A 27,564-nucleotide genomic window follows, 5' to 3' on the forward strand; every position below is an offset into this window, starting at 1 on the left:
ACTCCGTTATGATTTCTAATTTAATTCCAAGAGTCAGAGAATAAACTTTGTGTGTTTTGAATCCTTTGAAAATGCTGAGTTTTTAAGAAATATTCATTTACTTGAGAGAGACAGGGAGAGGGGGAAGACAGGAAGATAATCCTCAAGCAGACTCCCCCATTGAGCTCCGAGCCAGACACAGGTCTTGAACCCAGGACCCTGAGATCCCAACCTGAGCCAAAACCAAGAGTCAGATACTTAATCAACTGAGCCACCCAGTTGCCCCAAAAATATTAAGAGTTTTTTATGTCCCACAACATGGTCTGCCATGGCAAATGTTCCATGAACACTTAAAAAAGAATATGTATTCTGCTGTTGGTCAGTGAAATGTCAATCAACAAATTAAAATGGTTGGGAAAAATTTTCAAGCCTTTTATATACTTTCTGATTATCTGTCAATTCACTCTCCTAATTACAGTGTGAAACTTCTGACTATAATTGTGGATTCGTCTCTTAGAGTTCCAACAGATTTTACTTTGTGTATTTTGAAGCTGAGTTATCAAGTGCATAAATATTTAGAATATGTCCTCTTGATGAATTGATTTTATATTACTATGAAATGACCAGTTTTTAAGGATCAAGTCTCCTAGTGATGAATTAATTCACCTTTTCAGTGTCTGAAAAGCTATTTTACTTTTTTGTGAAAGATATATTTCATGACCATAGAGTCCAGGTTGATAGCTTTGTACTTTCAAAGTTATCAATATTTGTTCCATTGTCTTTGGGCTCACATTGTTTCCAATATGACATCTCATGTCATTCTTATCTTTGTTTCTCTGAATGTAATGTGCTTTTTTTCCTGGTTGCTTTTCAAGATTTTCTCTTTATCAATGTTTTTGAGCAATTTGATTATGATGTGCCTTGATGTAGTTTATTCATGATTTTTGTGCTTAGAGTTCCTTGAATTTCTTGGGTTTGTGGGCCTAAGTTCCTTGAATTTCTTGGGTTTGTGGGCCTAAGTTTGTTTCATCAAACTTTGAAAATTCTCAGCTGTTATTTATTCAGATCTTTTCCTTGTCCTCCCACTTTTCCAGTGGTGTCCAATTACAGATATGTTAGGCTGCTTGAAGTTATCTTATACAGCTCAATGATATTCTATTCACCTTTTTTTCCAGTTCCCCCCACCATGCTTCATTTTGGGTAGTATTTTTATATTTTTTAATTCACTGATTTTTTTTTTATCCCTACAGTGTCTGATCTGTTAGTAATCCCACCAAGCATATTTTTCATCTCAGACATTGTAATTTTCTTTTTTTTTTTAAAGATTTATTTATTTATTTATGATAGAGAGAGAGAGGCAGAGACACAGGCAGAGGGAGAAGCAGGCTCCATGCCGGGAGCCCGACGCAGGACTCGATCCCGGGACTCCAGGACTGCACCCTGGGCCAAAGGCATGTGCCAAACCGCTGAGCCACCCAGGGATCCCCAGACATTGTAATTTTCAAGTCCAGAAGTTCATCTTAGGTCTTTTCAATATTTCTGTGTCTCTATTTAACATGCTTACCATTTCCTCTACCTTCTCAAACATAAAGTATATGGTTATGAGGACTATTTTAATGTTCTTGTCTACTAATTCTATCATCTGTCTCCCTCTTTTTTCTGTTTTTGTTGATTGATTTTTCTCATTACTATGGATCATATTTCTCTACTTCTTGGCATGTCTGGTGATTTTTGGTTAAAGGCTAGACAGTATAAATTTTATTGTATGTGGCAGGTAATTTTCTATGAATATTCTTGAGCTTTGTTCCATAGTACAATTAAGCTTCTTGGAAAAAGTTTGATACTTTTGTTTTTTTATTTTAAACTTTGTTAGTTGAGACGAGTAGATTTGAACTGGGGCTTTTATTTCTCCATTGCTTCTGGATATTCTATATGATGATACTTTGTAAATTATGAACCTTTGTATTCTAGATATTTGGAATCATTATTGCTCCTTTAAAAAAAAAAAAGATTTTATTTATTCACGAGAGAGACAAAGAGAGGCTGAGACATAGGCAGAGGGAGAAGCAGGCTCCCTTGCAGGGAGCCTGATGTGGGACTTGATCCCAGAACCCTGGGATCACCACTTGAGCTGAAGGCGGATGCTCAACCACTGAGCCACCCAGGTGCCCCACCCCTCTGGTCCTTTTTTAGAAAATATTTTATTTTTAAGTAATCTCTACACCCAACATGTGGTTCAAACCTACAATCCCAAGATCAAGAGTCACATGCTCCACTGACTGAGCCACCACGCACCCCTCCCTCCAGTCCTTTTGAGTGATTCTTTCTCCAGTCTCTGTTGGTGTCATCATATGCATGTGTTGATCAGTAATCAGCTGAAGACTCAAGGGGACTCTCCACAAGTCTCTGGGACCCTCTCTATATGATTCTCTTCTCTCCATGTACTCTGCCTTCTTCACTCTGGCTACCTTGGCCTCTTTGACTCCCAGCTGCATTTTCTCAATTCAGGGAGACTACTGCCTCCATCAGGTTTTCCCCTCCCAGTGCTATAGTCTGGAAACTCTGGGGACATTGTAGTAAATTGGGGACATTGTAGGGCTCGTTTGTTTTCCCTTTCTGAGGGATTACTGTTCTGTGCTGCCTGATGCCCACTGTTTGCATGTCATTTTTCTGGTGTTTTTTAGTGTTTCAAGAGGGTACGTTTTGCCCTTGTTCTTCCTGGAAGCAGCAGTCTTAGAGGGTATTTTTAAATATTGTAGTAAAATAAACATAAAATAAAATTTACTATCTTAATTATTTTCAACTGTATGGTTCAGTGGTGTTAAGTACATCCACATTGTTGTGCAACCATCACCACGATCCTTCTCCAGAACTTTTTCATCTTCCCAAACTGAAACTCTGTACTCATTAAACACTATATCCTTTGGATTATATGTCAGATTTTGTGGATGCTTCTTTGTTGAGAGTCTGTATTTAGTTGTCTTCCCTTAAATAATGCATCATTTTATTCTGAAAGGCAGCTAACTTGTTGATAGATCTTAACCTTCCAAGTCTTAATAATAGGCTTTGTGAAGAAATGCTTAGAGTGGCTTTACGCTGGAGCAACCCTTTCTAGGATCTCATCTAAATGAATAGGATGCTAAGCGAAGTGTCCCCAGGCAGAAAGCTAGGATGAATGTGGCACTTAACTAATGTTTCACTTTCCTCAGGGACCATAGTCCTCTAATGGCTTTTATCCGATGTCTTAAAGCAGTTGCTTTACCTTTGTCCGGTTTTATTTTTTTGTGATAGAACAAGTCCAATACCTGTTCTTCAGTTCTGAGCAGACCTGAAAGTCCTGGAAGGTATTTTAAAAAAAAGGTGTCTAATACACCATTTGAAGTTGTTTGCATTTTTGTAATATAAGTGCCTCCTTCTCAACCCTCCACTTTTATTATAGTTATAGATTCTGTGTTAGTTGAACTCTATGGAAAGTACATATTGAAGAAGGGTTTTATGATTCCATGAGTTGTGGAACAGAGCAGCAGAAACTTGGATAATGAGCTGGTCTAAAGAAGAAGCCCTCTGGAACTTGATAGTATATTTAAGGGAAATTTAGACTTTCACAGGACAGGGCAAAGAAGAGATGGATTCAACTTAACCTTTCCCGACTCAGAGATCTGAGAACTCCTGCTGACACCTGGGTTATACTTATATTGCTCACAGCACCTAAAAAGGCACCTTACTTAGAAGATGATAACAAGCTATCATAGAAACATAATGAATAAATGAATGAGGTTTATGTTCTTCAAAGGCAAAGAGAATAGTTTCCTATGTGTATCTGCAATTTTTTCCCCAATGGTCAAAGGATTTTAGACTTGTTTTAAGTTCTAATGTCAAACTCTCTTATATCTCACTTTTTCCCTATGCCACACTTTGAAAGAGGTGGACCTTCTCTGTCTCACTGCATGTCAGGGCAGCCTGACCACCCAGAGACAGGCCATTAAGCATTCTAGAGCAGCTGCTCCTGACAGGCCAGAGATATTCCAGCATGCCTTCTCTTGGCCGGGCAGCTGGTGGAAAAGCACCTCAAATGGCAGGGAGATAAGGCAAGGAAAATGACTGTGCAGAATGGAATCTACTACTTGTCTCCAACTTTCTGCTGGTATGAACCAAGCCTGTCAGGCTCTGCCAGCCTGGGGACCTAGCTCTGTGAAAATGGCATGCCCATCTCTGCTGTGAGCAGCCTCAGAGACTGGAGCTGAAGAGAGTGAAGAAAGAAGCGAAGTGGGGAACTTGTGGCTGGGATACTGGCCCTCCTGCTTGGTGGCCTGCCCTGGTTTCCTTTCTTCTCATTGACTTTCTCATTGGCTTCTCAGCATCCTTCTCCCCCTCCTGCCTTAGGACTCCAGAATAGGAGCTGTGGGCAGTGGCGGAGCCTGTGGAGGGAGCAGCCCAAAGTTTGCTGGGTAGAGGGGTCAGAGCCAGACTGAGACAGAGCTGGGGTGGGGGCAGGAGGGAGGAGCCTGCAAGCCACCACCCTGATGATATCAACAACAAGGCATGAGGTGAGGCTGGGCTCAGATAAAGTAGATGCAAATGCTGGAAACTCCTTCCAAGTCCCTTGCCAGTTGTCACCTCACCAATCCTAAAAATAGTCCCCTTAACCCTGAGGAAGCAAATAGAGGAGAAATGGACTATGTTTGTTTCTAAGGCTTTCACATATGTTAGATTGGCTGTGGGGTGCCCCATGGTCCTTGCTGACAAATCTTTTTTTTTTTTTTTTTTTTAAAGATTTTTTATTTATTTATTCATGATAGTCACAGAGAGAGAGAGAGAGAGGCAGAGACACAGGCAGAGGGAGAAGCAGGCTCCATGCACCGGGAGCCCGATGTGGGATTCGATCCCGGGTCTCCAGGATCGTGCCCTGGGCCAAAGGCAGGCGCCAAACCGCTGCGCCACCCAGGGATCCGTTGCTGACAAATCTTTATCTGTCCATGCAGTGGAAGTAGCAAGAGGTGGCTAGACCATCTGCCACTAAATGGCTCTGGTTAGCACACCCCCCAAAATGACAGCATACAAACACAGGAACTTTAAAGTGAAAAAAAAAAATCCACTAGCACCTAAACACTGGGGCTTCTGACTACATAATATGAGAATATTATTGCTCCCCCCCTCTCTTTTACTGCTAGGCTTCCTCACATCATGGAAATCACTAGGGTAGAGTGGGAAAAATCTGGATCTTCGAGTGGAGCAAATGTGAAATTTAGTGCCTGGCCAATGACTTCTATTTAGTGAGCCTCATTCTGTGCCTGACATTGGGCTGAGTATGTTACACAGCCGATCCCAGGACCACACGAGGTGGGGGACGTGTCTGAAATAGAACTCTTTCCCAGCAGACACTTATTCACAGGGTATCTGTGCAGGTGTCTAGTTGATGTCCTCAATCAGAGTTCACATGGCCCAAGAGAGCCTCCGTGACTTCCGCCCCTTTGTGGGGTGAGACCCTAGTCCTCACTTAGTGGTTATCAGCTGTGACGACTCATGTAAGCATCCTATAACCAGGATCCCCAGTACAACTGAATCAGACTCTTTATGGGCGAGATCCATGTTATAGACTGAATTGTGTGTCTCCCCCAAATTCACATGTTGAAGCCTTAACCCCTAACATGACTTTATTTGGAAATAGAACCTTTCAGCCGACCAAGCCACAGATGTAACTAAGGTTAAAGGAGGTCATAAGGGTGGAGCCCTTATCCAAAACTGTTGTGTCCTTATGAGAAAAGGAGAGACCCCTGGGATACACATGGAGAGAAAAGACCATGTGAGGACAGAGTGAGAAGGTGGCTGTTTGCAAGCTGAGCAGAGAGGCCTCAGGAGAAATGAAGCCTGCCGACACCGTCATCAAGGACCTGGGACCTCCAGATTCCAGAACGGTGAGAAAATAAATCTCTGTTGTTTAAGCCAGCCAGCCTGTGGTATTTTGTTATGGCAGCCTGAGCAAGTGAGTATAGTCCAGCATCAGCATTTTCCTTTTTCAAAATAACTTTGGCTATTCTAGCTCTTTTGCATTTCCAAGTACAATTTAGACGCAGGTTATCATTTTATACATAAGGCCCTCCTGGGGGTTTTGCGATTGCCCTGAATCTACAGATCAATTTTTGAAGAACGAATACGTTAACAGCATTGATGATTCCAACTTGTAAACATGATATATCTCTCCATTTATTTAGATCTTTTACATTTTCTCTCATTAATGTTTTATAGTTTTCACTCTGGTCTTTCGTATCTTTCATTACATTCCTAACTATGCTGCACATTTTGATACCCCTGGAAATGCAATTTAAAAAAAAGATTTTATTTATTTATTTGACAGAGAGAGAAAACACAAGCAGGGGGAGTGGCAGGCAGAGGGAGAGGGAGAAGCAGGCTCCCTGCTGAGCAGAGATTCCTACGCCTAGGCTGGGTTCAATCCCAGGATCCTGAGATCATGACCTGAGCTGAAGGCAGATGCTTCACCGACCGAGCCACAGATGTGCCTCTGGAAATGCCATTTCTAAACTTCATTTTCCAGGAGATTTTTGCTGGCGCACAGAAATATAATTTCTGTATATTGACCTTGTGTTCTGTCCCCTTGATTAATGATCTTATTAATTCTCATAGTATTTTTTTTACTCCTTAGATCTTTTGTGTAGACAATTATGGCTGCAAATAGAGGCATTTTCACTCTTTCCCTTCCAATCTTATGCTTTGTATTGTTTTTTACTTAAACTGTATTGGCCAGGACCTCCAGTATAAAACATTATTTGTTCCAAGTTTCAGGAGGAAAAAATTTAGTTTTTCATCATTAAGTATGATGTTAGCTATGGATTTTCCATAGATGCCCTTTATCCAGTTAAGGAAATTTCCTCCATATTCTTAGTTTGTTGAGAGTTTTGTTGTTGGTGGTGGTGGTGGTGTTGAGAGTTTTAAAAATCGTTAATAGATGTAGAATTTTTGTCCATTTTTTTAGTGATCACATGATTTCTCTTCTACTGTTAATGTGGTGAATCACATCTGATAAACCCTGTTAATTCATGCTGTATTTCTATATTGCTGCATTATACTGGATAATACCCTGAAGATTTTTACCTCTATGTTTATGAGGTCGTATCAGTTTGCAAATCTGTACTTGGAATGTCTCCTTCAGGATGTGGTGTCAAGGCTGACCTCATGAAATGAACAGCAGAGTGTTCTGGTTTCTGCAAGAGTTTGTGTAATTTGGGTACTATTTCTCTGTTAGATGTTGAATAATTTGGAATTTTCTCTGTGGAAAAGGTTTGTGTTTTTTTTTGTTTTGTTTTGTTTTTTTTTAGATTTTATTTATTCATGAGAGACACACAGAGAGAGGCAGAGACATAGGCAGTGGGAGAAGCAGGCTCCTTGCGGGGAACCTGACGTGGGACTCGATCCCAGGACCCCGGGGTCACGACCTGAGCCGTGCTCAACCACTGAGCCATCCAGGTGCCCAGATTATTGGTTTTAAATGTACCATCTTTTCTATTATATGCATATAGAATTATGAATTTCCCTCCAAAGAGTGCTTTAGCTGCATCTTATAAATTGTGATGTGTTGTTTCCCTTTTCATTCAGCTCAAAGTATCTTCTAAATTCCCCAATGATGCTTTGTTTGATCCATGAACTATGCCGTAGTGTGTTTAGATTCCACTACTTGAAGTTTTTCTAAATATCTTACTTCAACATAATCTAATTATATTGAATTATTGTGATCTAACACAACTCTGTTGTGATCTGAAAACATAACTGTATATTATTTGAATCCTTTAAAATAGTTTGAGATTTGTTTCATTGGCACAGTTTATGAATTACCTCGGTGAACATACTAAGTATACTTAAATGTACTAGGTGCCTTGAGTCTGTGTGACCAGCAAGCGATTTGAAATATTATCCAGATGGAATTTAGAAGCAAACTTGGGGTGTCCATGGAGTTCGGGGCTGCTGAGGCATAGAGTATGCGGCCAAAGCTGTGTGAGGAGCCTGGAGAGAGTAGCTGGGAACTTCATCCTGTAGGGAGAGTGGTCCACACCCTGTGGCCCCAAGGTAAGTATTTTGGAGATATGTGCGGTTGTCACGACGACTAGAAGTCAGGTAGGGAGGGCCTGGAATGCGAGATATTGTGCTGTGAGCCAGATAATCCCACAGAGTGAGGATTGGCCCCTCTCCCAGTAAGATTTTTCAAAGATCCACCAAACCCAGTCTACACAAAACTGCTGCTGTCCAATATTACAAGTCACATATTATATTTTAAATGTTCTAATAGCTATGTTTAAAAAAGTAAAAAGAAACAAGTAAAATTAATGTTGGCACTAATTGTATATTTTTTAAAATTTTACATTTATCCAAAATATTATTTTAACATATAGTCAATATAAACATTAACATGGAGATATATTACATTATTATTTATTATTTTATTTTTAAAAAGATTTTGTTTATTTATTTATTTATGAGAGACACAGAGACATAGGCAAAGGGAGAAGCAGGCTCCCTGCAGGGAGCCAGATGTGGGACTCGATCCCACAACCCTAGGATCACACCCTGAGCCAAAGGCAGATGCTCGGGCAGCCCGGGTGGCTCAGCGGGATAGCGCCACTTCGGCGCAGGATGCAATCCTGGAGTCCTGGGATCGAGTCCCACATCGGGCTCCCTGCATGGAGCCTGCTTCTCCCTCTGCCTGTGTCTCTGCCTCTCTCTCTCTCTCTGTGTCTTTCATGAATAAATAAATGAAATCTTAAAAAAAAAAAAACCCAAAAAAACAAAACAAGGGCAGAGCTCAACCACTGAGCCACCCAGGCGTCCCTGAAGAAAGAGAATCTTAAGTAGGCTCCATGCCCAGTGCAGAGTCTGATGTGGGGTTTGATCACATGACGCTGAGCTTATGACCTGAGCTTAAATCAAGAGTTAGATGCTTAATTGAGCCACCCAGGTACCCCCCTTTTTTTAAAAAAAATTATTCCAAGTCTACTAGTCTACAATATCCAGAGTAATCACATTTCAAATGCCCCGTAGTCACACATAGCGAGTGGCTTGTGGTCACTGAGTTGGACAGTACAGATTGAGACCCTAACTTTGTGTACGACACCAAGCATTGGTGTTTTAGTTCTTATTTTTAAATTTTTTTTTCAGAAAGTATTGGTGTTTTAATGTACTTTTGAATTTTAATGTACTTGAATTTCCTAGGAATGCAATTACTGTGCAAATAGAGGTTTGAGGTTTGACTGTATTTTTCTTTTCTCAGAATTTTTTCAAGAGTTGTTTACCATTTTGGAAAGTGATATCCTCCAACGGCACCGTTCTGTGGTTAAGTCCCCAGAACAGCACATTTGTAGCTGTCACGTTCATGGTGATTCTGGGCGTACGGGCACTGAGTACTTCAGTATTATCTAGGTGTCTTTTTTTTTTTTTTTTAATAAATCTTTTTTTTTAATTTTTATTTATTTATGATAGTCACACAGAGAGAGAGAGAGAGAGGGAGAGGCAGAGACATAGGCAGAGGGAGAAGCAGGCTCCATGAACCGGGAGCCCGACGTGGGACTCGATCCCGGGTCTCCAGGATCGCGCCCTGGGCCACAGGCAGGCGCTAAGCCACTGCCCCACCCAGGGATCCCTCTAGGTGTCTTCTTTATCTGCACCTAAGCAACTACTTGTTGAAATATGTATTATTTTGGGGGGATCCCTGGGTGGCGCAGCGGTTTAGCGCCTGCCTTTGGCCCAGGGCGCGATCCTGGAGACCCGGGATCGAATCCCATGTCGGGCTCCCGGTGCATGGAGCCTGCTTCTCCCTCTGCCTATGTCTCTGCCTCTCTCTCTCTCTCTGTGACTATCATTTAAAAAAAAAAAGAAATATGTATTATTTTACAATATATCACTTTTATTTCTTCTTTATATTAGATCTGAGCATTATATTGGTTTTTAAAAAAATTATGTGTATAGTAGCATATATGTATATATTTCTTATCAGGTTACCATAGGAGCTATTTAAACATATTTGACTAATATTAAACTACTGCTAATCATGAAAATATTGGCTGTAAATACGAATATAAAAAAATGCTAGTTATAAAAAGGAATGTTAGGTCCCTGTAGCAGAGAAGGGGTCCCGATGTAGGCTTTAAATCTCTCTCCATCTAGAAGCAGAACACAAACTAAAACTGGTATGAATTATAGGGATAGATAAAAAAGCACTGATAATTTGCTTTATTCATTTTTTTTATATGAAACATGCACCAAAGTTCTCTGATTATAGAAAACTCGATGATGCCTTCAGATTATTTTATAAAGTTAAAGCTCTCCCCCAAAATATTATCTCCTGTGATGTAAAATGACCTTTTAAAAGCCAGTTTTTCATATTATATGTTTACTTTAAAATATCAGGACCTCCTTTCATCCTCTCATCTTGGAATCTATTTCCTGGTCTTAATTTAATTACATCCACCACATCTGATGAGTTTCCTCTGTTGAGAACTTCCCTCTAGAGCTCTTAACATTGGGCAGAGCTGTCAGCGGTTCCTCTGAAGACCCAGGAAATTCTACGAAAAACAGTCTCTCGTTAGGCGCTGCATAGGAAAGTACATTTTACGCTTTCACTTTTTTTCTCAATGGCAGTAAACATAAAATACACCGCATGTGCGTATGTGTGTAGTAACTAGCAAGACAAAATGATTTATTTTTAGGATTACAACAAATTAGAAAATTCTCAGGCCCTGAACCTGATTTCTAGTCTAACTCCAGAGCTGATTTCATGGGCCGTGAAGACAGGCGCCGGCTGCTTGGCCAGGGAGCCCCCAGCACAGGGCGTGCCCACAGCCAGTGAATGCAAAACTGCTGATGAAGTTGCTCTATTCATACCTGCCTCCTCATTGCACATTTTGAGGGAACAATAATGGCCACATTTACCCAGCTCTTTTTATGGGCCGGGCCCTGTGCCAAGTGTTTGAATCCTTCACAGTAGGAGTTACTGTCCATATTTTACAGATGAAAGATTTATCTTTCTATTTGCTTCGGAGGCAGGCCTGGGGATTTACATGCAATTACTAACTAAATATGGGTTGAGCTAATTTAGGTTTTAACCTCATCTGTTTTTCAAAACAATGGCCGATTCAACTGTCCTAACCGCAGGTTGGTGATCTCATCAGCTTTTCTCCAGGCCCCGCTTTGCATTCTCCTTCCTTAGTCAACCAACATTTGTTGCATACCTGCTCCAAGCAAGACCCCCGGAAGCTTACAGAAGCCGTTCATATTCTGCAGTGTGAGGTGGGCCCAGGGGCAGGGTAGGAAAATCTTGTTTCCCTCAGGAAGGGTGAAGTTACAGAGCTCTCGGAAAGCACCACTCTCAGTGAGTGAAGCTGTGGCCCTCCATCTGCTGCACATGGGAGTCACAGCTTGGACTTTCTTCTCAGTAACTGGGATAAGTAGTCAAATTGTGGCCTCTGGGGCTCTTAAAAGCCCCATCCGGGTACTTCCAAGATGCAGTCAAGGTGGACTACCAGGGTACCTGGAGGTAACGAATTAACAGATGTCAGCCAGTTGGACAACTGAGTCAATCATATGCCAATTGGGCCTGGGAAGAGCTTCCCTTTGGAAAGGGATCTCGTTGCCTCCCACCCTGCTGTCAGGGCCCTAATGGGGATAGCAGTGGCTGAGGGTATCGGCTCCAACACTCCTCACTGGGTAACCTTGGGCAAATTACACTGATCTCTCCATGCTTGTTTCCTCATCTGTAAGATGGAGACAGAGTAATCTCTTCACAGGTTTGTGAGAATTAAGAACTAATGTGAGGCACCTAGAATGGTGCCTGGCACATGGTAAGGCCAAGATAAGTGTCAGCTGTTTTGTTACAGGCAATGAGTAAGACAAGAGAGTCTACCTCTCTTACCTTCAGACGCTTTCAAGCAAAGCAGAAGATACAACCCTCCTTACCTGTCCTCCCTGCTACCCTGAGAGGCTTCATGTGGACATAGGCCCTCCTGCCTGGTGTGGACTGGACCAGTGGTTGCGGATTTAGGTGTAATGGCAGGGGCCTAGCCATTGGACAGCTATCCTGGAGTCCCCACCAAGGGCTCTCAGGGGTGAATAATTTCTTCTTGGGTCTCACTCATTTCTCCAGCTCTTTGCTCTATTTTCTTATTTTTTAAGATTATTTTTCAACAAAGAAAGTGCAAGTCAGGGGAGGAGCAGAGGGAGAGGCACAAGCAGACGCCATGCTGACCAATAAGCCCGACACGGGGCTTGATCCGACCCTGAGATCATGACCTGAGCCAAAACCATGAGTCAGACACTTTAACAGCGCTACCCAGGTGCCTCTACTCCATTTTCTTGTGTTTCAGGTTTATATACATCCCCGGATAAACTATGTATGTTGACAAGGATTTGATGTCCTCTGTAATATGAAAATTATCGTAGCATACTCTCTTTACCTTAAAATTTTCTTTGTAGATTCTTTGTATTTTTTCTTAATCTGTGTCACATATGTATTTGTATTTGTGTATATACATGTGTACATATATGTACCAATTTACAGGCTCACCAGCAGTACATAAGAATGCATGATAGATTTTATATTTTTAAATTGTGTTTGTTTTAAAAATTAAAAAAATATATATGGATAGGAGAAACATTCAAATACTACAGAAAATAAGCAAACTAAAAATAAATACGAATCTGTTCTGTGCCTCTACCCTGATCCCCTGTTCCAAAGGAATCCACTTCCACAAGTTTAGTGTGGATACTCCTACATTCATTTCATATACGATAGTCCTTTTCAAAGTTACACAAATGGGACGATTCTATACCTATGATTGCATACCTTGCTTTTCTTTAAAATATATGATTTTTCCATATATAAATACATACAAATCTACCTTATCCAATTTAGCAACTCTCTAAGTATTATATTAGATCAATGTTGATGTAACAAAATCTATTTGACTATTTCAATTTTCACCAAGTTTGGAAATTTTTCAGTCATTATTCACATAAATATATTTCTGCTTCCACTCAACACTTTTTTCTAGAACTTCCGGGATAAGTGATAGACCGCTTGACATCATATCCCACAGGTCATGAGGATCTTTCTTCATTTCCTTTCCCTCTGTTTCTTCCTTTCTCTTTTTTTCCTGAAGATCCAATTGGCCTTATTCAATGATCCACAAATCAGTAGCATCCCTTCTAGTAAATAGGTGCTCAGCATCTGATTCTTTTTTATGTCTTCAGCTTCTTTTCTCATCACGCCCTGGTTTTTCATAAATCCTTCAGCGTATTTTAAATAAATATTTTAAATTCCTTGTTTGCTAATTTGCTTTCTCTGCCAATTCTGGATCTCTGGATTTTGACCGAATTTTCTCCTGTTTATGGATCACGTTCTTCACTTCTTGGAGTGTCTACAGTAATTTTGATTGGATACTAGATATTGTGTGTCATACCACTGAGGGTCTGGAGTCTGTGGCTTCCTTTGGAGAGTGCTGAGTTTGTTTTGCCTGATAGTTAAACTGCTTGAAGATTAGCTTGAGCCCATTAAGGCTTGTTTTTAAGCTTTTTTGGGATGGATTTAGAGTAACCTTGCTAATTATGTGTGATCATTCTGGAATCTTCTCTCTGGCTAGTTGGAATCCAAATGCTCTCAGCACTGTGTCAGCTCTGGAAACCTTCTGACGTATAGATACCTGGTATTTCCTTGCCTTTTGGAGTTTCACTGTACGTGTATATGACTAAATTTTAAGCAACAGGTTCAAGAGGATTCCTTTCGGATTTCTAAAGGTTTTTCTCTATGTATCTTTCTCCTCTCCAGTATTCTGAGTCTCAAATTCCAGCCACTTCAGTCTGCCTAAACTCCGATCTCCAACTCCTCAAATCTGCAGGTCCCCCCTCCATGTGCCAAGCCTCGGTATTCCTAGGACTCACTTTGTGTGTTTCTCATTTCTCAGGGATCTCAGTCCTGCACTGACTATTCTAATGTCTAAACACTGGTGTTTTCTATATTTTGTCCAACTTTTGTTTATGAAATGAAGGTAAGTCTGGTACCAGTTGCCCCTTCATGGTGTAGAAGCAGAAGTTCCTAAACACTATTTTAGAAATTCACATCTTTCATTATCTGTAATTATAAACTCCATGAGGACATACATGTTGATCTCTAAACAAAGATCTGGTAGATATTTAGGCTTAGTGTGTAAAACACTTTAATTTTTTTAAAAATTATTTGAGAAAGAGAGAGAGAGAGCATGATTGGGGGAGGGGCAGAGGCACCCCTAAAACACTTTAATTTCTTTATAACAGGTCTATTATACTTTTGAAAAAGGGAGATAATAAATCATGGAAACTATCACAGAAAAATGGAAGCTTAATGGAGAACAAAGAAAGCAAGAAAGATGTGATTTCATTTATAATTTAGGTGAAAATGACAGACATACAGGGGCACCTGGGTGCTCAGTTAAGCCTCTGCCTTCCCCTCAGGTCATGATCCCAGAGTCCTGGGATCAAGTCCTATATTGGGCTCCCTGCTCCGTGGGGAGTCTGCTTCTCCCTCTCCCCCTCCCCCCTGCTCGGTCTCTCTCCCGCTCTCCCTCTCAATAAATAAAATCTTAAAAAAATGGGAAATAACAAACATATAATTCATGAATGCGCACTACCTTACTTACATTTTTTAAAATTTAAAATTTGAAAAAAAACCCCATACTATATATCAAGCAATTGATTTAAGCTAAGAGGTTAAAGAATACATGGCGGGTGTTTAAAGATCACTTATTATTTTGCAATACTGCTTAGCAAAAAGGCACAGCACAGAAAATGTAGTTATGATGGAGCCAAGCCAGGTTTTAGGCTTATTTAGTGTTCCTTGCTTGTTTCAACCTGATTCATCACAACAAGGTCTTTGTTTATCTCCCTGAGTCATAAATATTTTGTACTTAGTTTCTATTGTGAGGAAAGAACAGAAATTTGTTACACAGAGCCTGAACCAGCCAAGGATTATTAGGCCATGTGATTGGCATTACCACTTTTCTTTAAATGAAGATTCTCACATATCTGATTTCATACATTTCTGAATCAAAGAAAGGGCTAATATAATTTTGTTCCCACATTTCTCTTAATACAGAGAACTTATGAACCTTTAGCTCTCACAGACACCATGCTTTTTATCCCTTCCGCTAGGTATCTTAGAACAACGGCTGACAAATAGTATTGCTTAATAAATATGTTGCATAAATGAGGAAATTCATGAGGTTGACCCTTTGTTTTCATGAGTTTATTGGCTACACGCTTTTTTCCCTTTGATGAATTGTCTTTTCCTTTCTTGACCTGTTTTCTTTTGGGGTGCTCCTATTTTTCTTACTGCTCTGTAAGAGTATTTATTCCTATATATTAACGACATTAATCCCTTTCAAGTCATTATGATAAATGTTTTTCCTAATCTGTCTTTTCTTTCTTGACTCACAGAACTCTTTTATGTACTGAAGGTCTTTACCATCAATACTTTTCCTGATGACTTTTGTCTTTGCTGTCATATTGTAAAAGTTTCACCCTATAAATTATATATTATCTATATCTTATTCTTTTAAAGGTTTTTATTTAAATTCCAGTTAGGGAATCCCTGGGTGGCGCAGCGGTTTAGCGCCTGCCTTTGGCCCAGGGCGTGATCCTGGAGACCCGGGATCGAATCCCACGTCGGGTTCCCAGTGCATGGAGCCTGCTTCTCCCTCTGCCTATGTCTCTGCCTCTCTCTCTGTGACTATCATAAATAAATTTAAAAAAAAATTAAAAAAATTCCAGTTAACATACAGGGTGATATTAGTTTCATGTGTGGAATTTGGTGATTATTCACTTACAGTATCCTCTTCTGGTATTATTATTTCATTATTTACTTTCACATTTTTTATACCTTTGGAATTTACTTCCTTTTTTTTAAAGATTTTATTTATTTATTCATGAGATACACAGAGAGAGGGAGAGAGAGACAGAGACACAGGCAGAGGGAGAAGCAGGCTCCACTCAGGGAGCCCGACGTGGGACTCGATCCCAGGACTCCAGGATCACGCCCTGGGCCGAAGGCAGATGCTTCAGCATGCTGAGCCACCCACGGATACCCTGGAATTTACTTCCTTTTGAGGTGATTATTGGCAATATAATTTTTATAATTTTTATAGTTTTTAATTATAATTCAGCGTAATTCTTATCAAAACCCTAGGTAACTTTCTTGCAGAAATTGACAAGCTGATCCTCAGATTCATTTGGAAATGCAAAACACCCCAATTTTAAAAATGAAAATAAACGTTACAGAACTAACACCTCACAATTTCAAGACTTACTACAAAGCTATAGTAACCAAGACAGTATGGTACTGACATAAAAAATAGAGATATAGATTAATGGAAAAGAATCCAGGGTCCAGAAACCCATACATTTATGGTCAACTGATTTTTTACCAGGGTGCCAAAGACAATTCTTGAGGAAAAAATTGCATTTTGACAAATGGTGCTGGGACAACTATATATCCAGATGCAGAAGAATGAGGTTAGATCTCTACTTCACATGATATAAAGAATTAACTCAAAATTGTTCAGAGACATAAATCTAACAGCTAAAACTGTAAGACTCTTGGAAAAAAAGCCATTAGAGTAAATCTTCATGGATTTTGGATTAGGCAGTAGGTTCTTAGATATGACACCAGAAGCTCAAGAAAGAAAAGAAGAAAAACCGGACTACATCAAATTTTAAAACTTATGCTGCAAATTATGTATAAAGATGGTGAAAAGGCAACCCACAGAATAGGGGAAAATACTTGGAAATCATAGATCCAAAAAGAGATTTGCAAACAGAATGTACAAAGAACTCTCATAACTCAATAATAAAAAGGAAAATAATCCAATTAAGTAATGGGCAAAGGATCTGAATAGACATTGCTCCAAAGATGACATACAGATGGCCAATAAGCAGATGAAAAGATGCTCAGTGTCATTAGTCTTCAGAGAGACGAAAACCCAAATCACAATGAGATACAACTTCACACCCACGGGGGCGGCTACAGTAACAAAAGATGGACCACGGTAGGTGGCGCGGAGGACGTGGAGAAACCGGGCCCTGCTGGATTCCTGGCGGGAACGTAAGGTGGTGCAGCTGCTCTGGCACACAGTCTGGCAGTTCCTCAAAAGATTAAACGGCCTCCTATGATCCTGAACTTCAATCCCTAGACGATCCAAGAAGAGTGAAAACACATGTCCACGTAAAAGCGTGTGTGTTTATGAGTGTTGGTGGCAGCGTTTCTCTCGATTGCCAGAAAGCGGGGTTCGAATGGCTGTCAACTGATGACAACGCCATACGGTATGGCTATGCGATGGAATGCTACTTGGCCGTAAGAAGTAACGAGCTCCCGATCCACGCTGCCATGCGGGTGAACCTCGGACACGGGACGCCAAGGCAGAGAAAGGTCACACAAGGCCACATAACCCAGGCTTCTGCGTAGACGAAACGTCCAGGACAGGCAAAGCGTATGGAGACAGAAAGGAAATGACTGGTTTCTCGGGGTGGAAGACAGGAAGTGACTGACTACTGATAGGTTCGCGGTTTCTATTTGGGGTGGAGAAATGTTCTAATTTTTTTTTTTTTTTGAAATGTTCTAAATTTAAATCGTGATGGTTCCGATACTCTGGGAGTAAGTATACTGTGAGACCGTACACTGAACGGGCCGAGTCCTAGCTCAGTAAGGACATTAACAAAAAGAATACATATTTTTTGGGTATGACATAATCTATAGGATTCTCTCCTTTTGCAGATGTTGGAAACTTCCAAAATAAAAAGTTAAAAGGATATACACCCCGTGGGATCCATCAAGATGGTTTCTTTCAACACACTAACGTGATACATTATGCTGGTAGATTTCCTAGGGTTGAACTGCCTCTTCATACCGGAACCCCCCCCCCCGCCCCCCACACACACCCCTGCTTTCTGGTCCTGATATACTGGTTTTTCAATACATGGAAAAATCAACTTGTATTTTATTTAGGATCTTTGGATCTGTATTGATAAGTGCAATAGGTTCGTGGGGTTTTTCCTGCTTTGTCAACGTTCAGTTGTCCCTTGTGAGACCTGATACTTTTCAGTTCGGCACATGACCACACAGAATACTGTTTATTTCTTGCTTCTCTGCAGCCATCTGCGGCCATGTGAGTTTCTGATTATAAGATCTAGGCAGAAGTGTCCTATATGGTTTTAGAAGCCATCCTCAATGGAGCTGGCACCTGGCCTTTGCCTTTGCCCACCGTCCTGCTTGCTGGCATACAGGCGTAAGGCCTGGAGCTAGCTGTTACTGTCTTCCACCGTGAAGACGAGGTGGCACGTGTGAACCAGAAGTAGCCTGGATCGTGAGGCCATCGTGGCTCTGTGCTGACGTGCGGGCTCTGGACTCCCTACCCTGGACGTGTACGTGAGTCTTGTTTAAGTCACCCCAACCGTGGGACTGCCTCACTCACCTGATAGGTCAGATTTTGATATTAGGGCTACACTCACTTCATACAATAAACTGGGAGGTTTTCAACTTTCTCTACAGCCTGCAGTTGTTTAAATAGAGGAACTATTTGACCCTTGAAGCTGTTATAGAAGCCGTCCAACTGGGCCGCCTGGGTGGCTCAGCGGTTTGGAGCCTCCTTCAGCCCAGGACGTGGGATCGAGTCCCACGTGGGGCTCCCTGCATGGAGCCTGCTTCTCCCTCTGCCTGTGTCTCTGCCTCTCTCTCTCTCTCTGTCTCTGTCATGAATAAATAAAACTTTATTTTTGAAAGATTTTGTTTATGAGATACACATCGAGAGACAGGTCTCTATGGGGGGTGTTTCGTTTGTTCTATTAAAGACGTGCCAATTGAATCAGTCTTTTCAAAGTACCAACTCATGGACTTATTAATAAATTTCCCAATCGTTTGGCTCTCATATCAGTTAATTCCTGCTTTTGTTGTTATTCTCAGGTTGTTCTTGCTTTTCTAGTTTTGGGTACCTAACTCATTAGTTTTCATTCTCTCCAGTATAATAATGAAAACACGCAAGGCTATGAATTATCCTCTGGCTGCAGCACTGGCCAGAGCGCAGAGCTCTTTGCCATATGGTATATTTATTTTCATTAAATTTTAAAAGTTCTGCAAATGAAGCTTTGGGTTCCTTTTTGAAGAATATTACACATTTACAAGTAGTTATACTGAATTGGATTTTCCCTTTGGTATGAACTTCTCATTTGATTTTAATATGATAGACTATAAGCCTTGGGCAATTTCTACTTTTTAAATTTTATTGAGATTATCTTTCTTTTTTGGAAGAATATATAACTGATTTTTGCAAATTTTCCACGGATTCAAAAAATACATGTGTTTTCTGTAAGATATAAAGAAAGATGGTGGTAAACACTTTAGGAAGTAAATGCTCATCTCTTAAACACATATTTTTGTGTATTGGGTTTTAAATTTTGGTTTTAATACATACTACTTCAAAACCAAAATCTGAAACAGGAAAGCTGTTCCATTCTGTCACTTAAGACTCAAAGGTGATGGTTTTGAAGCTCTTGCCTTTGTCCCCTAGATGGGCAACCCCCAAGAAAGGAGGTAACCATATCACACTTCCCAGAGCCCTCACCGAACAAACTCATCACTGGGGGAAATGACAGTTGATATTGATTATAGGCAAACCAAACATTTTGGTATTTTTTACCCCCTGGTCTTGATCAAGCAGGTGCTCCCCTAAATCTGACAAGGGTCTTGCAGACACAGGCACAAATTATACCTTTGTACTTCTCTAACTTCTTAAAACCTAGAGCATGTGTCTTATATGTGACACGCAAGGTTTCAGAGGGACTAGCTCGGTTTGGATATGAAAAACCTCACAGCACTTAGAATCCTGCCTACCCCGACGGGGGTGCAAGGTGTCCCCATTTTACCGGTGATATTCACAGGAAAGCATAGTAGGGCATCAGGGGTCCTCACCGAGTTTTCATTGTTTTGCCTTTACTCCATCACTTGACTGCATTTTGTGTTAAGTGTAGTTGGATCAGCTTGGGTCTCCAAATTGGGTGGCCTTAGGTTTCTTAGTGAAGTCACATTCTCTGAATATCCCAGCCCCTCTGACAGTCTCGAATATAAACAAGCTTTTGGTGGTCAGAGTGGAGAAGACACTGACCCAGGAGACTTATTCTCACCTCCACCCCTTAAACCTCCGTGCATAAGTTTTTTCCCACCCGCGGGTCCAGTTTTGACTTCCTTGGGGTTACAGAATTGTTTATACACAGAGCAATTTCCCGAGCAGCTGATCTGCTTTGCGACTTTCCACCTCCACTCCTATCCATTACCTTGGAGAAGCCTTACCGTGGAAAGGGATTTCTTCACAGAAAATGGCTCTCCGACCTCTGACACTCAGCGGGAAGGACGAAGTGGCTCTGATGGCAACGGTCCATGAAGAATGCATGGCTGCCCCCGCGAACAAGAGCACCTGCACCTTCGGCAATGGCTCTCCACTCTAATGCTCTCTTAGTGTGGGAAGTTGGGGCTGTTTGGGGGGTGTGGGCCAGGAGATGGGCAGAGCGAGGAAGCTTGGGCAGGTCCCAGCCCCTCTGTGCCTCAGCTTGCTTAGCTGTGAAAGGGGGATACCCGCCCCCCCGGAAGGCTGTTGTGAGGTCATTACTAAAGGACATCATAGTGGTCAGGAGTGGTCTAGAACTCTCTGATATTTTCACTTCCCATAAAGGAAATCAGGATTAGAATGTGATTTACCTTGGACTTTTGGGCCTTTCATCACTCATCTCATCCCTAAGCTGCATCCAGCTGCAAACGATTTCCTGTCTCCTGATCTCATCTTCCTTTAATTCACTTCGCCAAAACCGAGGCAATCACTGTGAACAAAGGTCAGCAGAGCCCTCGGCTCCTCCAGCAGATACGGTGGCCTGGCCCACGCGTGATGGGGAACAGGAGGAAACAGGAGGAAAAGCATGTCGTTGACGCGGTAAGAGAAGCCCAAATGAAGCGAGGCGACGGTGGCCTGGGCTTGGGGGCCAGTGAAACCTGGGCCAGGTGAGGCAAGCCCACCCGGAGGTGGGCAGGTGTGCGGAAACCCGGACAGATGCCTTCCATCGGCGACAGCCGGTTCAGGAGAAGGGGGGCAGCGGCTCCCTCCTCGTGGGACTCCGGGTTACGGGGTGCAGCACCGGAGCAGAGTAAGGAGCCCCCGCTCTCCCTGCGCCCGGAGCCGGGCTGGTGTCTCCTAACAGGCGGCACCTCGGAGCGCCAGGGCTGCGGCCCCCGGGCAGGGCAGCGTGCGGCCCGTCCCTCCCCGAGCATGGCCCGCGAGCCCGGCGCAGCTGTCCCGGCCAACGGGACCGAGGGGGAGGCACCGCAGTCTTCTCGGAATTTAGGACGGGTACCTGCCTCTGGGGACACCGGGAACTTGCGTCTGCGTAACTGCCTGACTAGGAAGAGTGAAAACCCGCCCATCTTCCGGCCTCTCAGGTCAGGAATTCCGGGTAGGGCTGGGTCCAGCGGGGTCCTGCGGCCGCTGCACAGGTGGCAGCGGTGGCTGCAGGGAGCGCCAGGCCACACTGCCCTGGGGCGGGCCCAGCGGGCCCCAGCCAGGTCCTGGACCTGAGTGTCTCCAGGTCGCCTCTCGGCTCAGAGGAGGTCATGGAGGTGGGCGCAGTACTTCCGTCCTTCGGGCACGTGTCAGGCTCTGGGAGCCACTAGGCCCTGGCCGGGGCTCCTGCCCTCCTGCTCATGAGCTCTGGGGGGCCGGGCTGCCAAGGGCCCAGCAGTCGGTGCCCTGGAGACGCGTCCCTCCCTGTCTCTCTCCTGCGGTGACACGGGGTGGGGAGGTGAGCCTTCCGCCGACACATTTGGGGGCGGGTGTCCCCCTTCTCTGCCCTCCCCGACGGCGTCGAGCTCCGGCACGGGCTGGGCCGGGTCGCAGGCCTGTTCCTGCCCGGCTGTGGGAAGGGGCCCGGGTCCTGGTCACACGACCGCACCCAGCAGCAAAGGAGTCGGAAGGAAGACCCCAGCCAGCGGCCACGCTTCACGGCAGCCTTGGTCCGGACAAGTAAGGGGGGACCCGAAAGGGGCCGTGGGACCCCAGATTGCAGCCATCTGCCGCAGCCCAAACCTCTGCCCGCGCGTGGAGGTGATCCTATCCCCCAAAGTCTTAGGAGAGTTCGGGCCCGGGGATCCGGAATCAGAGGCTCCAGTGATGGAGGCAGAAGCGTGGCCAGGGCTCCACCTCCCACCAGCCGCCAGGCAGGCCGGCTCCGACGCCGACTGGAGAATTCAGGCACTAACGCGTTGGCGCTCTCAGTCTTATTTCTGATTTACCTCTTAGGTGGCTGAGAACGGAACCAGGCCCCATTTCTGGGGAGCTCTGCCGGCCAAAAGGTGTTCCTGCCTAAGTGGGCATTTCCCAAACAATACACTGTTAGGGACTCACGGTCCAGACTCCCCCCTCCCCTCCTCTCCCTCCCCCACCCATCCCCTCCCCGCCCCCCTCCTCCCCCTGCTCTAATGGGTGGATCTGACACCCCCACCTCCGGCCAGGCAGGGCAGCCGGGCTCTCCTTCCTAAGGGGGGGGGGGGGGGTGGTGTTCCTTCCCTGGAAGGAAATGGCCAGCCTGGGCCCTTGTCGGCGCCGCTCAGGATCGAATGAAATGAAAATGAAGGCAGCCCGGGGGGCCCGGCAGGTCCTCGGTTATTCCCGCAGAGGAGCACTCGTCGTATTTATATCCACAAAAGCAGTTTACTGAAGAAATTATATAGCAATAGACATCCCAAACCTTTTCTCAAAATTCTCATTTAGGTGTTGTTTTTTATTTCATTAAAAATGATTCCTACCTTTGAAATCTCCCAGAAAAGTACGGCCTCTTTGTTTCCCGACGTCTAAACACGTTATCAAAGGCAGATCATGATTAATGTCATGTGAACCTAAGAGGAGGTTCCTAAGCCACAAATGCAGTCTCCGGGAACCAAACTGGAAACGACTCGGTGAATAAGCTGTATCGGTCCCAGGGGCGAGGCCGCGGGATAGAGCCGTGCCCGAGTCCAGTCGGTCTGATGGCTGGTGACGTCACCGGGCGCTGTCCCAGGACGGTGGGGCCCAGCGGGGCCAGGGGCCGCCTGGCTCGGGCCGCCCAGGGGCAGGGGCTGTCAGGGAAGGCGGGGCCGCCAGGGCCGACGCCTCATTAGCTGTGGCCCCGCAGAAACGCGCTGCCGCAGGCTCCGCATCCACGGAACCCAGGGCTTCACCTGACACACGGCGCAGGCCCAGTGCATCAGGATCAGGTCCGGGCGTCTTCCCGGCACCACCCGGCGCGGGCGGGCCTCCACCTCCCGCCCGGGCCCCGCCGCCCGCCATGCAGGCCATCCGACGGCGACGGGTGCGGACGGCCGCTGGGCCCTCCTGTGACAGCAGGGACGCCTTGGTCCCGTTCCTCCGAGTTCTGAAGTCATCATGAAGCGTGTTATAAAAGGACAGACCAGAGCGGAAAAAACGCCCCAGGGCTCCAGCGGCTGCGCTCTGCGGCCGTCGGTGGGACCTGCCAACCCCGTACGCGGCCCGGAGGCCGCTGTGCTGCCGCGGGCTCGGCCACCTCGGGCGGCGAGGGTTCCGTCGCCCCCAGGACCCCGCTGCCCGGCCAAGCTCCCGCGGCCGTTCCAGTCCCACTGCTCCGCGGAGCGGCCCGGGAGGTCGGGAGCCGGGGACTTCTGCTGGCCGCAGCACGATCTGGCCAAAAACGGTTGACAAGTCCTGCGGAACTTTCCAGGAGAGGTCTGATGAGAGGAGCCCCCTGGACGCAGACGCCTCAAGGAAACGAGGGACAGCAGTGGCCGTAATCTGAGGGGTCGGGTTCGTTTCTGATACAGAATCCTCAGGAACACGAGCCGCGCCTGCGGCTCCCGCGGCCTCCCCGCCCGCGCTACGTCCTGCAGAGCTTCAGCGGGAAGTTCTCCGTGATGAGGTGATCCGCGTGGAGCAGCACGACGACGTTCACCTCAAATTCTGGGGAGAGAAAGAAGGGGCTTGGTGCTCACCGGGCCCCGCGGCAGGAACCACAGGCCAACCGCGCCGCAGGCTCGCAGGCTCGGTGGGGGGGGGGGGGCAGGCGGGTGCCCCGGGGGCTCTGTACCCGCGTCCCACGGACGGACGTCGCCCCGAGCCTCCAGGAGAAGCGGCCACGGCGGCTGCACGGCCTCTGCCCGCCTCTGGCGCGCTTGCCCCACGTCAGTGTCCCCTCGCCCGGGGACGGTGTCTGCTTCCCAAGCACACTGCCCTCGTCCTCGGTCTTTACCAGAGGGAACCTGCCGTAGTCCTTGCTGTTCACTCATACTCGTGCTCATTTGTACACTCCTGACAGCCCTTAATGGGAGAGAGCACGCGCAGACCGGCCCAGCTGCCGGCGCAGGTCTCCCAGCCAACAGAGACCGCGTCCAGCGACAGCGCGCAGCCTAACTGCTGTTCTTGGGGGGGGGGTGCGAATCCACCCGAGGCACCTGTTTAAAGAGCCACCTCTTGCTGCCAAGAGAGCAGGGAGCTTCGTGCCAAAGGCAGGAGGCCGAGCACCGAGCAGCTCGGCCCCATGGAAGGGGCTCTGCGGTCGCCTCGTCTGAGGCCCCAGGGCGGAGTCCCGAGGATGACGTCCCCGTCGTGGGGCTGGTGGCCTTCGCCACGCATCAGCCACGACAGGAGCTGGGCGCAAGCAGCACGTCCCACTTCTGTGCTCACGTTCCGCCCAGGCGCCCTGCACGCAGAGCGGGTTCCCGCTGAAGGCCGTGTGGTCAGCCCAGCAAGGGTGAAGGCCAACACTGGGCGTTGGGCACAAAGGACCTCGCGGCCACCCCTGCTGAGGGCAGGCGGTGAGATTCTGGGGAAGGATCCCAGGGCATGCGTGAACGTTACAGGGACGCCTCCTAAATCTGACAGACAGAGCAGGCAAAAATTTAGGTGCTTCGAGTACAGCAGGGAGGAGAAAGAAGTTTAGGCCTCTTCAAGTTTACGGGAGGAACTAAGTGAGGACTGAACAGATGAGCTCGACCCTCTAGCTTGGACTCTGAGTACTCTGACCTAGACACCTTGGCAGCGCGCCTCCGGGAGGGTATGAGGCAGGATGGGCGGGGGCGCTGGGCTGGGGGTCTGGGGGTGCCGAGGACACTCACCCTGCGCCCCGCTCCCGGTGCCACAGGCTTATACCACCTGTTCCACAATAACCACACTCACAGGTCCCAAAGGAAGTCCTGGCAGCCTAGCCGGGGCCACACCTGAGCCCGGGCTGTCTTGCGGCAGGTGGCCGGCCTGGCCGGTATTCGACAAACAGCTGAGTCTGTGACCCTCTCCACTCCGGACGCGGTGTCCTGACCCCTTCTGCGCTCACTAGGCCACCACGCTGCCGACCAAAGCCCTCAAGGGGCTCCCCAGATATTAATCCTGGGCAGAGACCACGACATCCCAAGCTGGGGGCGCGGAGGCCTCCGCAATGATGAAGGCTAACGCTGGGCTGTCACAGGCAGGTCCCCGCTCAGACGCCACCTGTCAGAGGAGCCTCCCTGGCCTCTGCATGCTCCCTGCTGGCGTCCCTTCTGCGCCTGCCATCCCGCCCGGGGCCCACACCCATGGGTGCACCGTGGGGGCCAACCAGCCTGCGCAGGGGACTCGGGCAGGCCCCCGGGGCGGGGAGCTGGTGCACTTACCCACTTTGAAGTTGGTGGTCTCCAGCGTGGGGCAGGTGAACAGCCGCGGGAAGACCATGTGGATGGGGACCGAGAGGCCCCGACAAACATCGCCGTCGGCGATCTGGATGTTCTGGATCTCCGTGGCGTCTCGGGCGTATCCTTCGGCGCACCCTGCAGGGAGGGCACCGCGCGGTCAGAAACAAGCGATCCACCGACCCTTGGGGACTCCGCGAGCCTGGGTCACACACTCAGCACCCCTGCCATTGGCTCTGTAGGACCTGGAGTCGCTCCCCCCCCACCCCCCCGCCCCAGGTCTCACTTTCTCAAACACACAGTTCTCGTAAGGGCGGGGGGGGGGGGCGCTCTCACTTCTGCTTCCACCCACGGGCCAGCTGCTGGGCAGAGGGCAACCGGGGCGGCGAGGCCCTTACCGCAGGTCTCCACGCGGACCAGCTGCAGCTCTATGCTCTTGATGGCGGCCTCCGAGCTCTCGACCACCAGCTCCCCTGTCAGCGGCTGCGTGATGACGCAGTTGGTAGAGTTGAGATGTCCCCGGATGAGGAATTTGGGGAGCAAGGCTCTCTGGAACACAACAGAAGACAGAGGGATGGAGGGGCCAAGGGAAATCGCTCCACAGTCAGTCACTTGGTGCAAGTAAAAACTGAAAACGGAATTGGACCATTTCTATAAAACCTGCTGGGACCCTGTTTTACAAAATGGGAGGCCCTGTTTTACTTCCTTCTTCTGTCACGGTCATTAACAGGCTGAATTATTCAACAACGGCCTGCAGCCACCGGGCGGCCGACACCGCCTGGACAGAACGGCCAGCAACCAGGGTCGGCCGATCCTCGGTCAGGTCTGGAACGCTCCTTCTCGCCAAGCAACACGACGTAACAACGCCTGAGGAAGTTGCCAGGACTGTTTACGGGGAACCAGTCACGCTCCCCTAAAAGGTTTTAAAAGGAGAACCTGAAAATGCTCCCAATTACGCAACTTTGAAAAGCCAAGGTACTTGTTTCATTTCAAGGACACACGAAGAGAACAGTTTTCATCAATGTTTGACTAAATAAAATCTCCTGGACCTTTGCCCTGTAGTCGTAGGAACCTGGTCACGGGTGGATGACGCTGTGTTTGTGGGAAGAGGATCTGAAGAGTCAGAGGCAACGGTTCTAGCAGCTTCGCCTCACTGGTCCCGGGTTCTAGAGCTAAGTCGGAGTTTAGAACACCACGTCTCACAGAAACAGAAATGCAGCCGCAAACGTGAGCCACGTATGTAACTTACAATTTTCTAGTAGCTCTATGTTAAAAAGTAAAAGGAAACAGCTAAAATCAACCAATATGCCCTAAGTATCACTTCCACATATGATCAATATTAAAAAATAACGTTCATGGTGTCTTTCTGTTTGAAATCCAGCCAGCACCTCACCCCTGCAGCCCAGCGCCGACCAGCCCCCTGCAGGGCTGGTGGTCACTGGCTGGAGCTCACGGGGCACGCGGCGCAGCGCAGGAAGCCGACAGCCCCGGAGGTGCAGAGCTCGAGGAGAGTCTTGATTCCAAAGCTCTAGCAACAACTACAAGTAAAGAAGCTATTTGTTTAGAAAAATAAAAAAGCAGCAACAATCTACATTAAAATTCTTTCAGGCAATTGATGGAAAAGATCTCGACATCCAGCATAAGATCCTGACTGACCATTCGTTTTACCCTCTCTTCCGAGGGGCACGGTGTTAACATACACAGACGACCCCAAGAAAGGCTATGCGGAGCGCCACTCGGACACAACCCCAGTGACATGTTTCTGTGCCTAGAAGTGCCCAGTGAGGCTCCCGAGAGCTCAGGGGGCCGTGTCCTGAGGTTGGCGGCAAGAGCTCTGCACGTGAGCGTCCCCT

At 46.3% G+C, this 27,564-nt stretch overlaps 1 protein-coding gene and 2 long non-coding RNA genes across 6 annotated transcripts in view; 1 reads left to right on the forward strand and 2 right to left on the reverse strand.

Moving 5' to 3' along the window:
- Positions 1 to 10,200: 10,200 nt before the first annotated feature.
- LOC144301932 (uncharacterized) lies at positions 10,201 to 22,458 on the reverse strand. Its single transcript, XR_013368841.1, has 2 exons — positions 20,348 to 22,458; positions 10,201 to 11,512 (listed from the first exon to the last, which is right to left on the reverse strand). It is a non-coding gene; the product is annotated as an uncharacterized LOC144301932 (long non-coding RNA).
- The window catches only part of LOC144301931 (uncharacterized), a 34,138-nt gene continuing 27,243 nt past the window's right edge, over positions 20,670 to 27,564 (forward strand). Inside the window, exons 1-3 of one of the 2 annotated variants that reach the window (XR_013368838.1) lie at positions 20,670 to 20,981; positions 21,247 to 21,484; positions 22,341 to 23,008. This is a non-coding gene — a long non-coding RNA (uncharacterized LOC144301931). Of the gene's footprint in view, positions 20,982 to 21,246; positions 21,485 to 22,340; positions 23,009 to 27,564 lie in introns of those variants that run through there. The other variant, XR_013368840.1, reaches the window with a different exon arrangement.
- The window catches only part of VPS26C (VPS26 endosomal protein sorting factor C), a 44,635-nt gene continuing 39,871 nt past the window's right edge, over positions 22,801 to 27,564 (reverse strand). For 2 of the 3 annotated variants that reach the window (XM_077879182.1, XM_077879183.1), the window contains exons 6-8: positions 26,110 to 26,260; positions 25,697 to 25,849; positions 22,801 to 24,011 (exon numbers count right to left, since the gene is read on the reverse strand). In XM_077879182.1, the coding sequence (XP_077735308.1) occupies positions 23,929 to 24,011; positions 25,697 to 25,849; positions 26,110 to 26,260 (387 nt within the window). In that variant the 3' untranslated portion in view covers positions 22,801 to 23,928. Of the gene's footprint in view, positions 24,012 to 25,696; positions 25,850 to 26,109; positions 26,261 to 26,413; positions 26,579 to 27,564 lie in introns of those variants that run through there. The other variant, XM_077879184.1, reaches the window with a different exon arrangement.

Source organism: Canis aureus, chromosome 30 (genome assembly GCF_053574225.1).
Source record: "Canis aureus isolate CA01 chromosome 30, VMU_Caureus_v.1.0, whole genome shotgun sequence".
Classification (NCBI taxonomy): domain Eukaryota; kingdom Metazoa; phylum Chordata; class Mammalia; order Carnivora; family Canidae; genus Canis; species Canis aureus.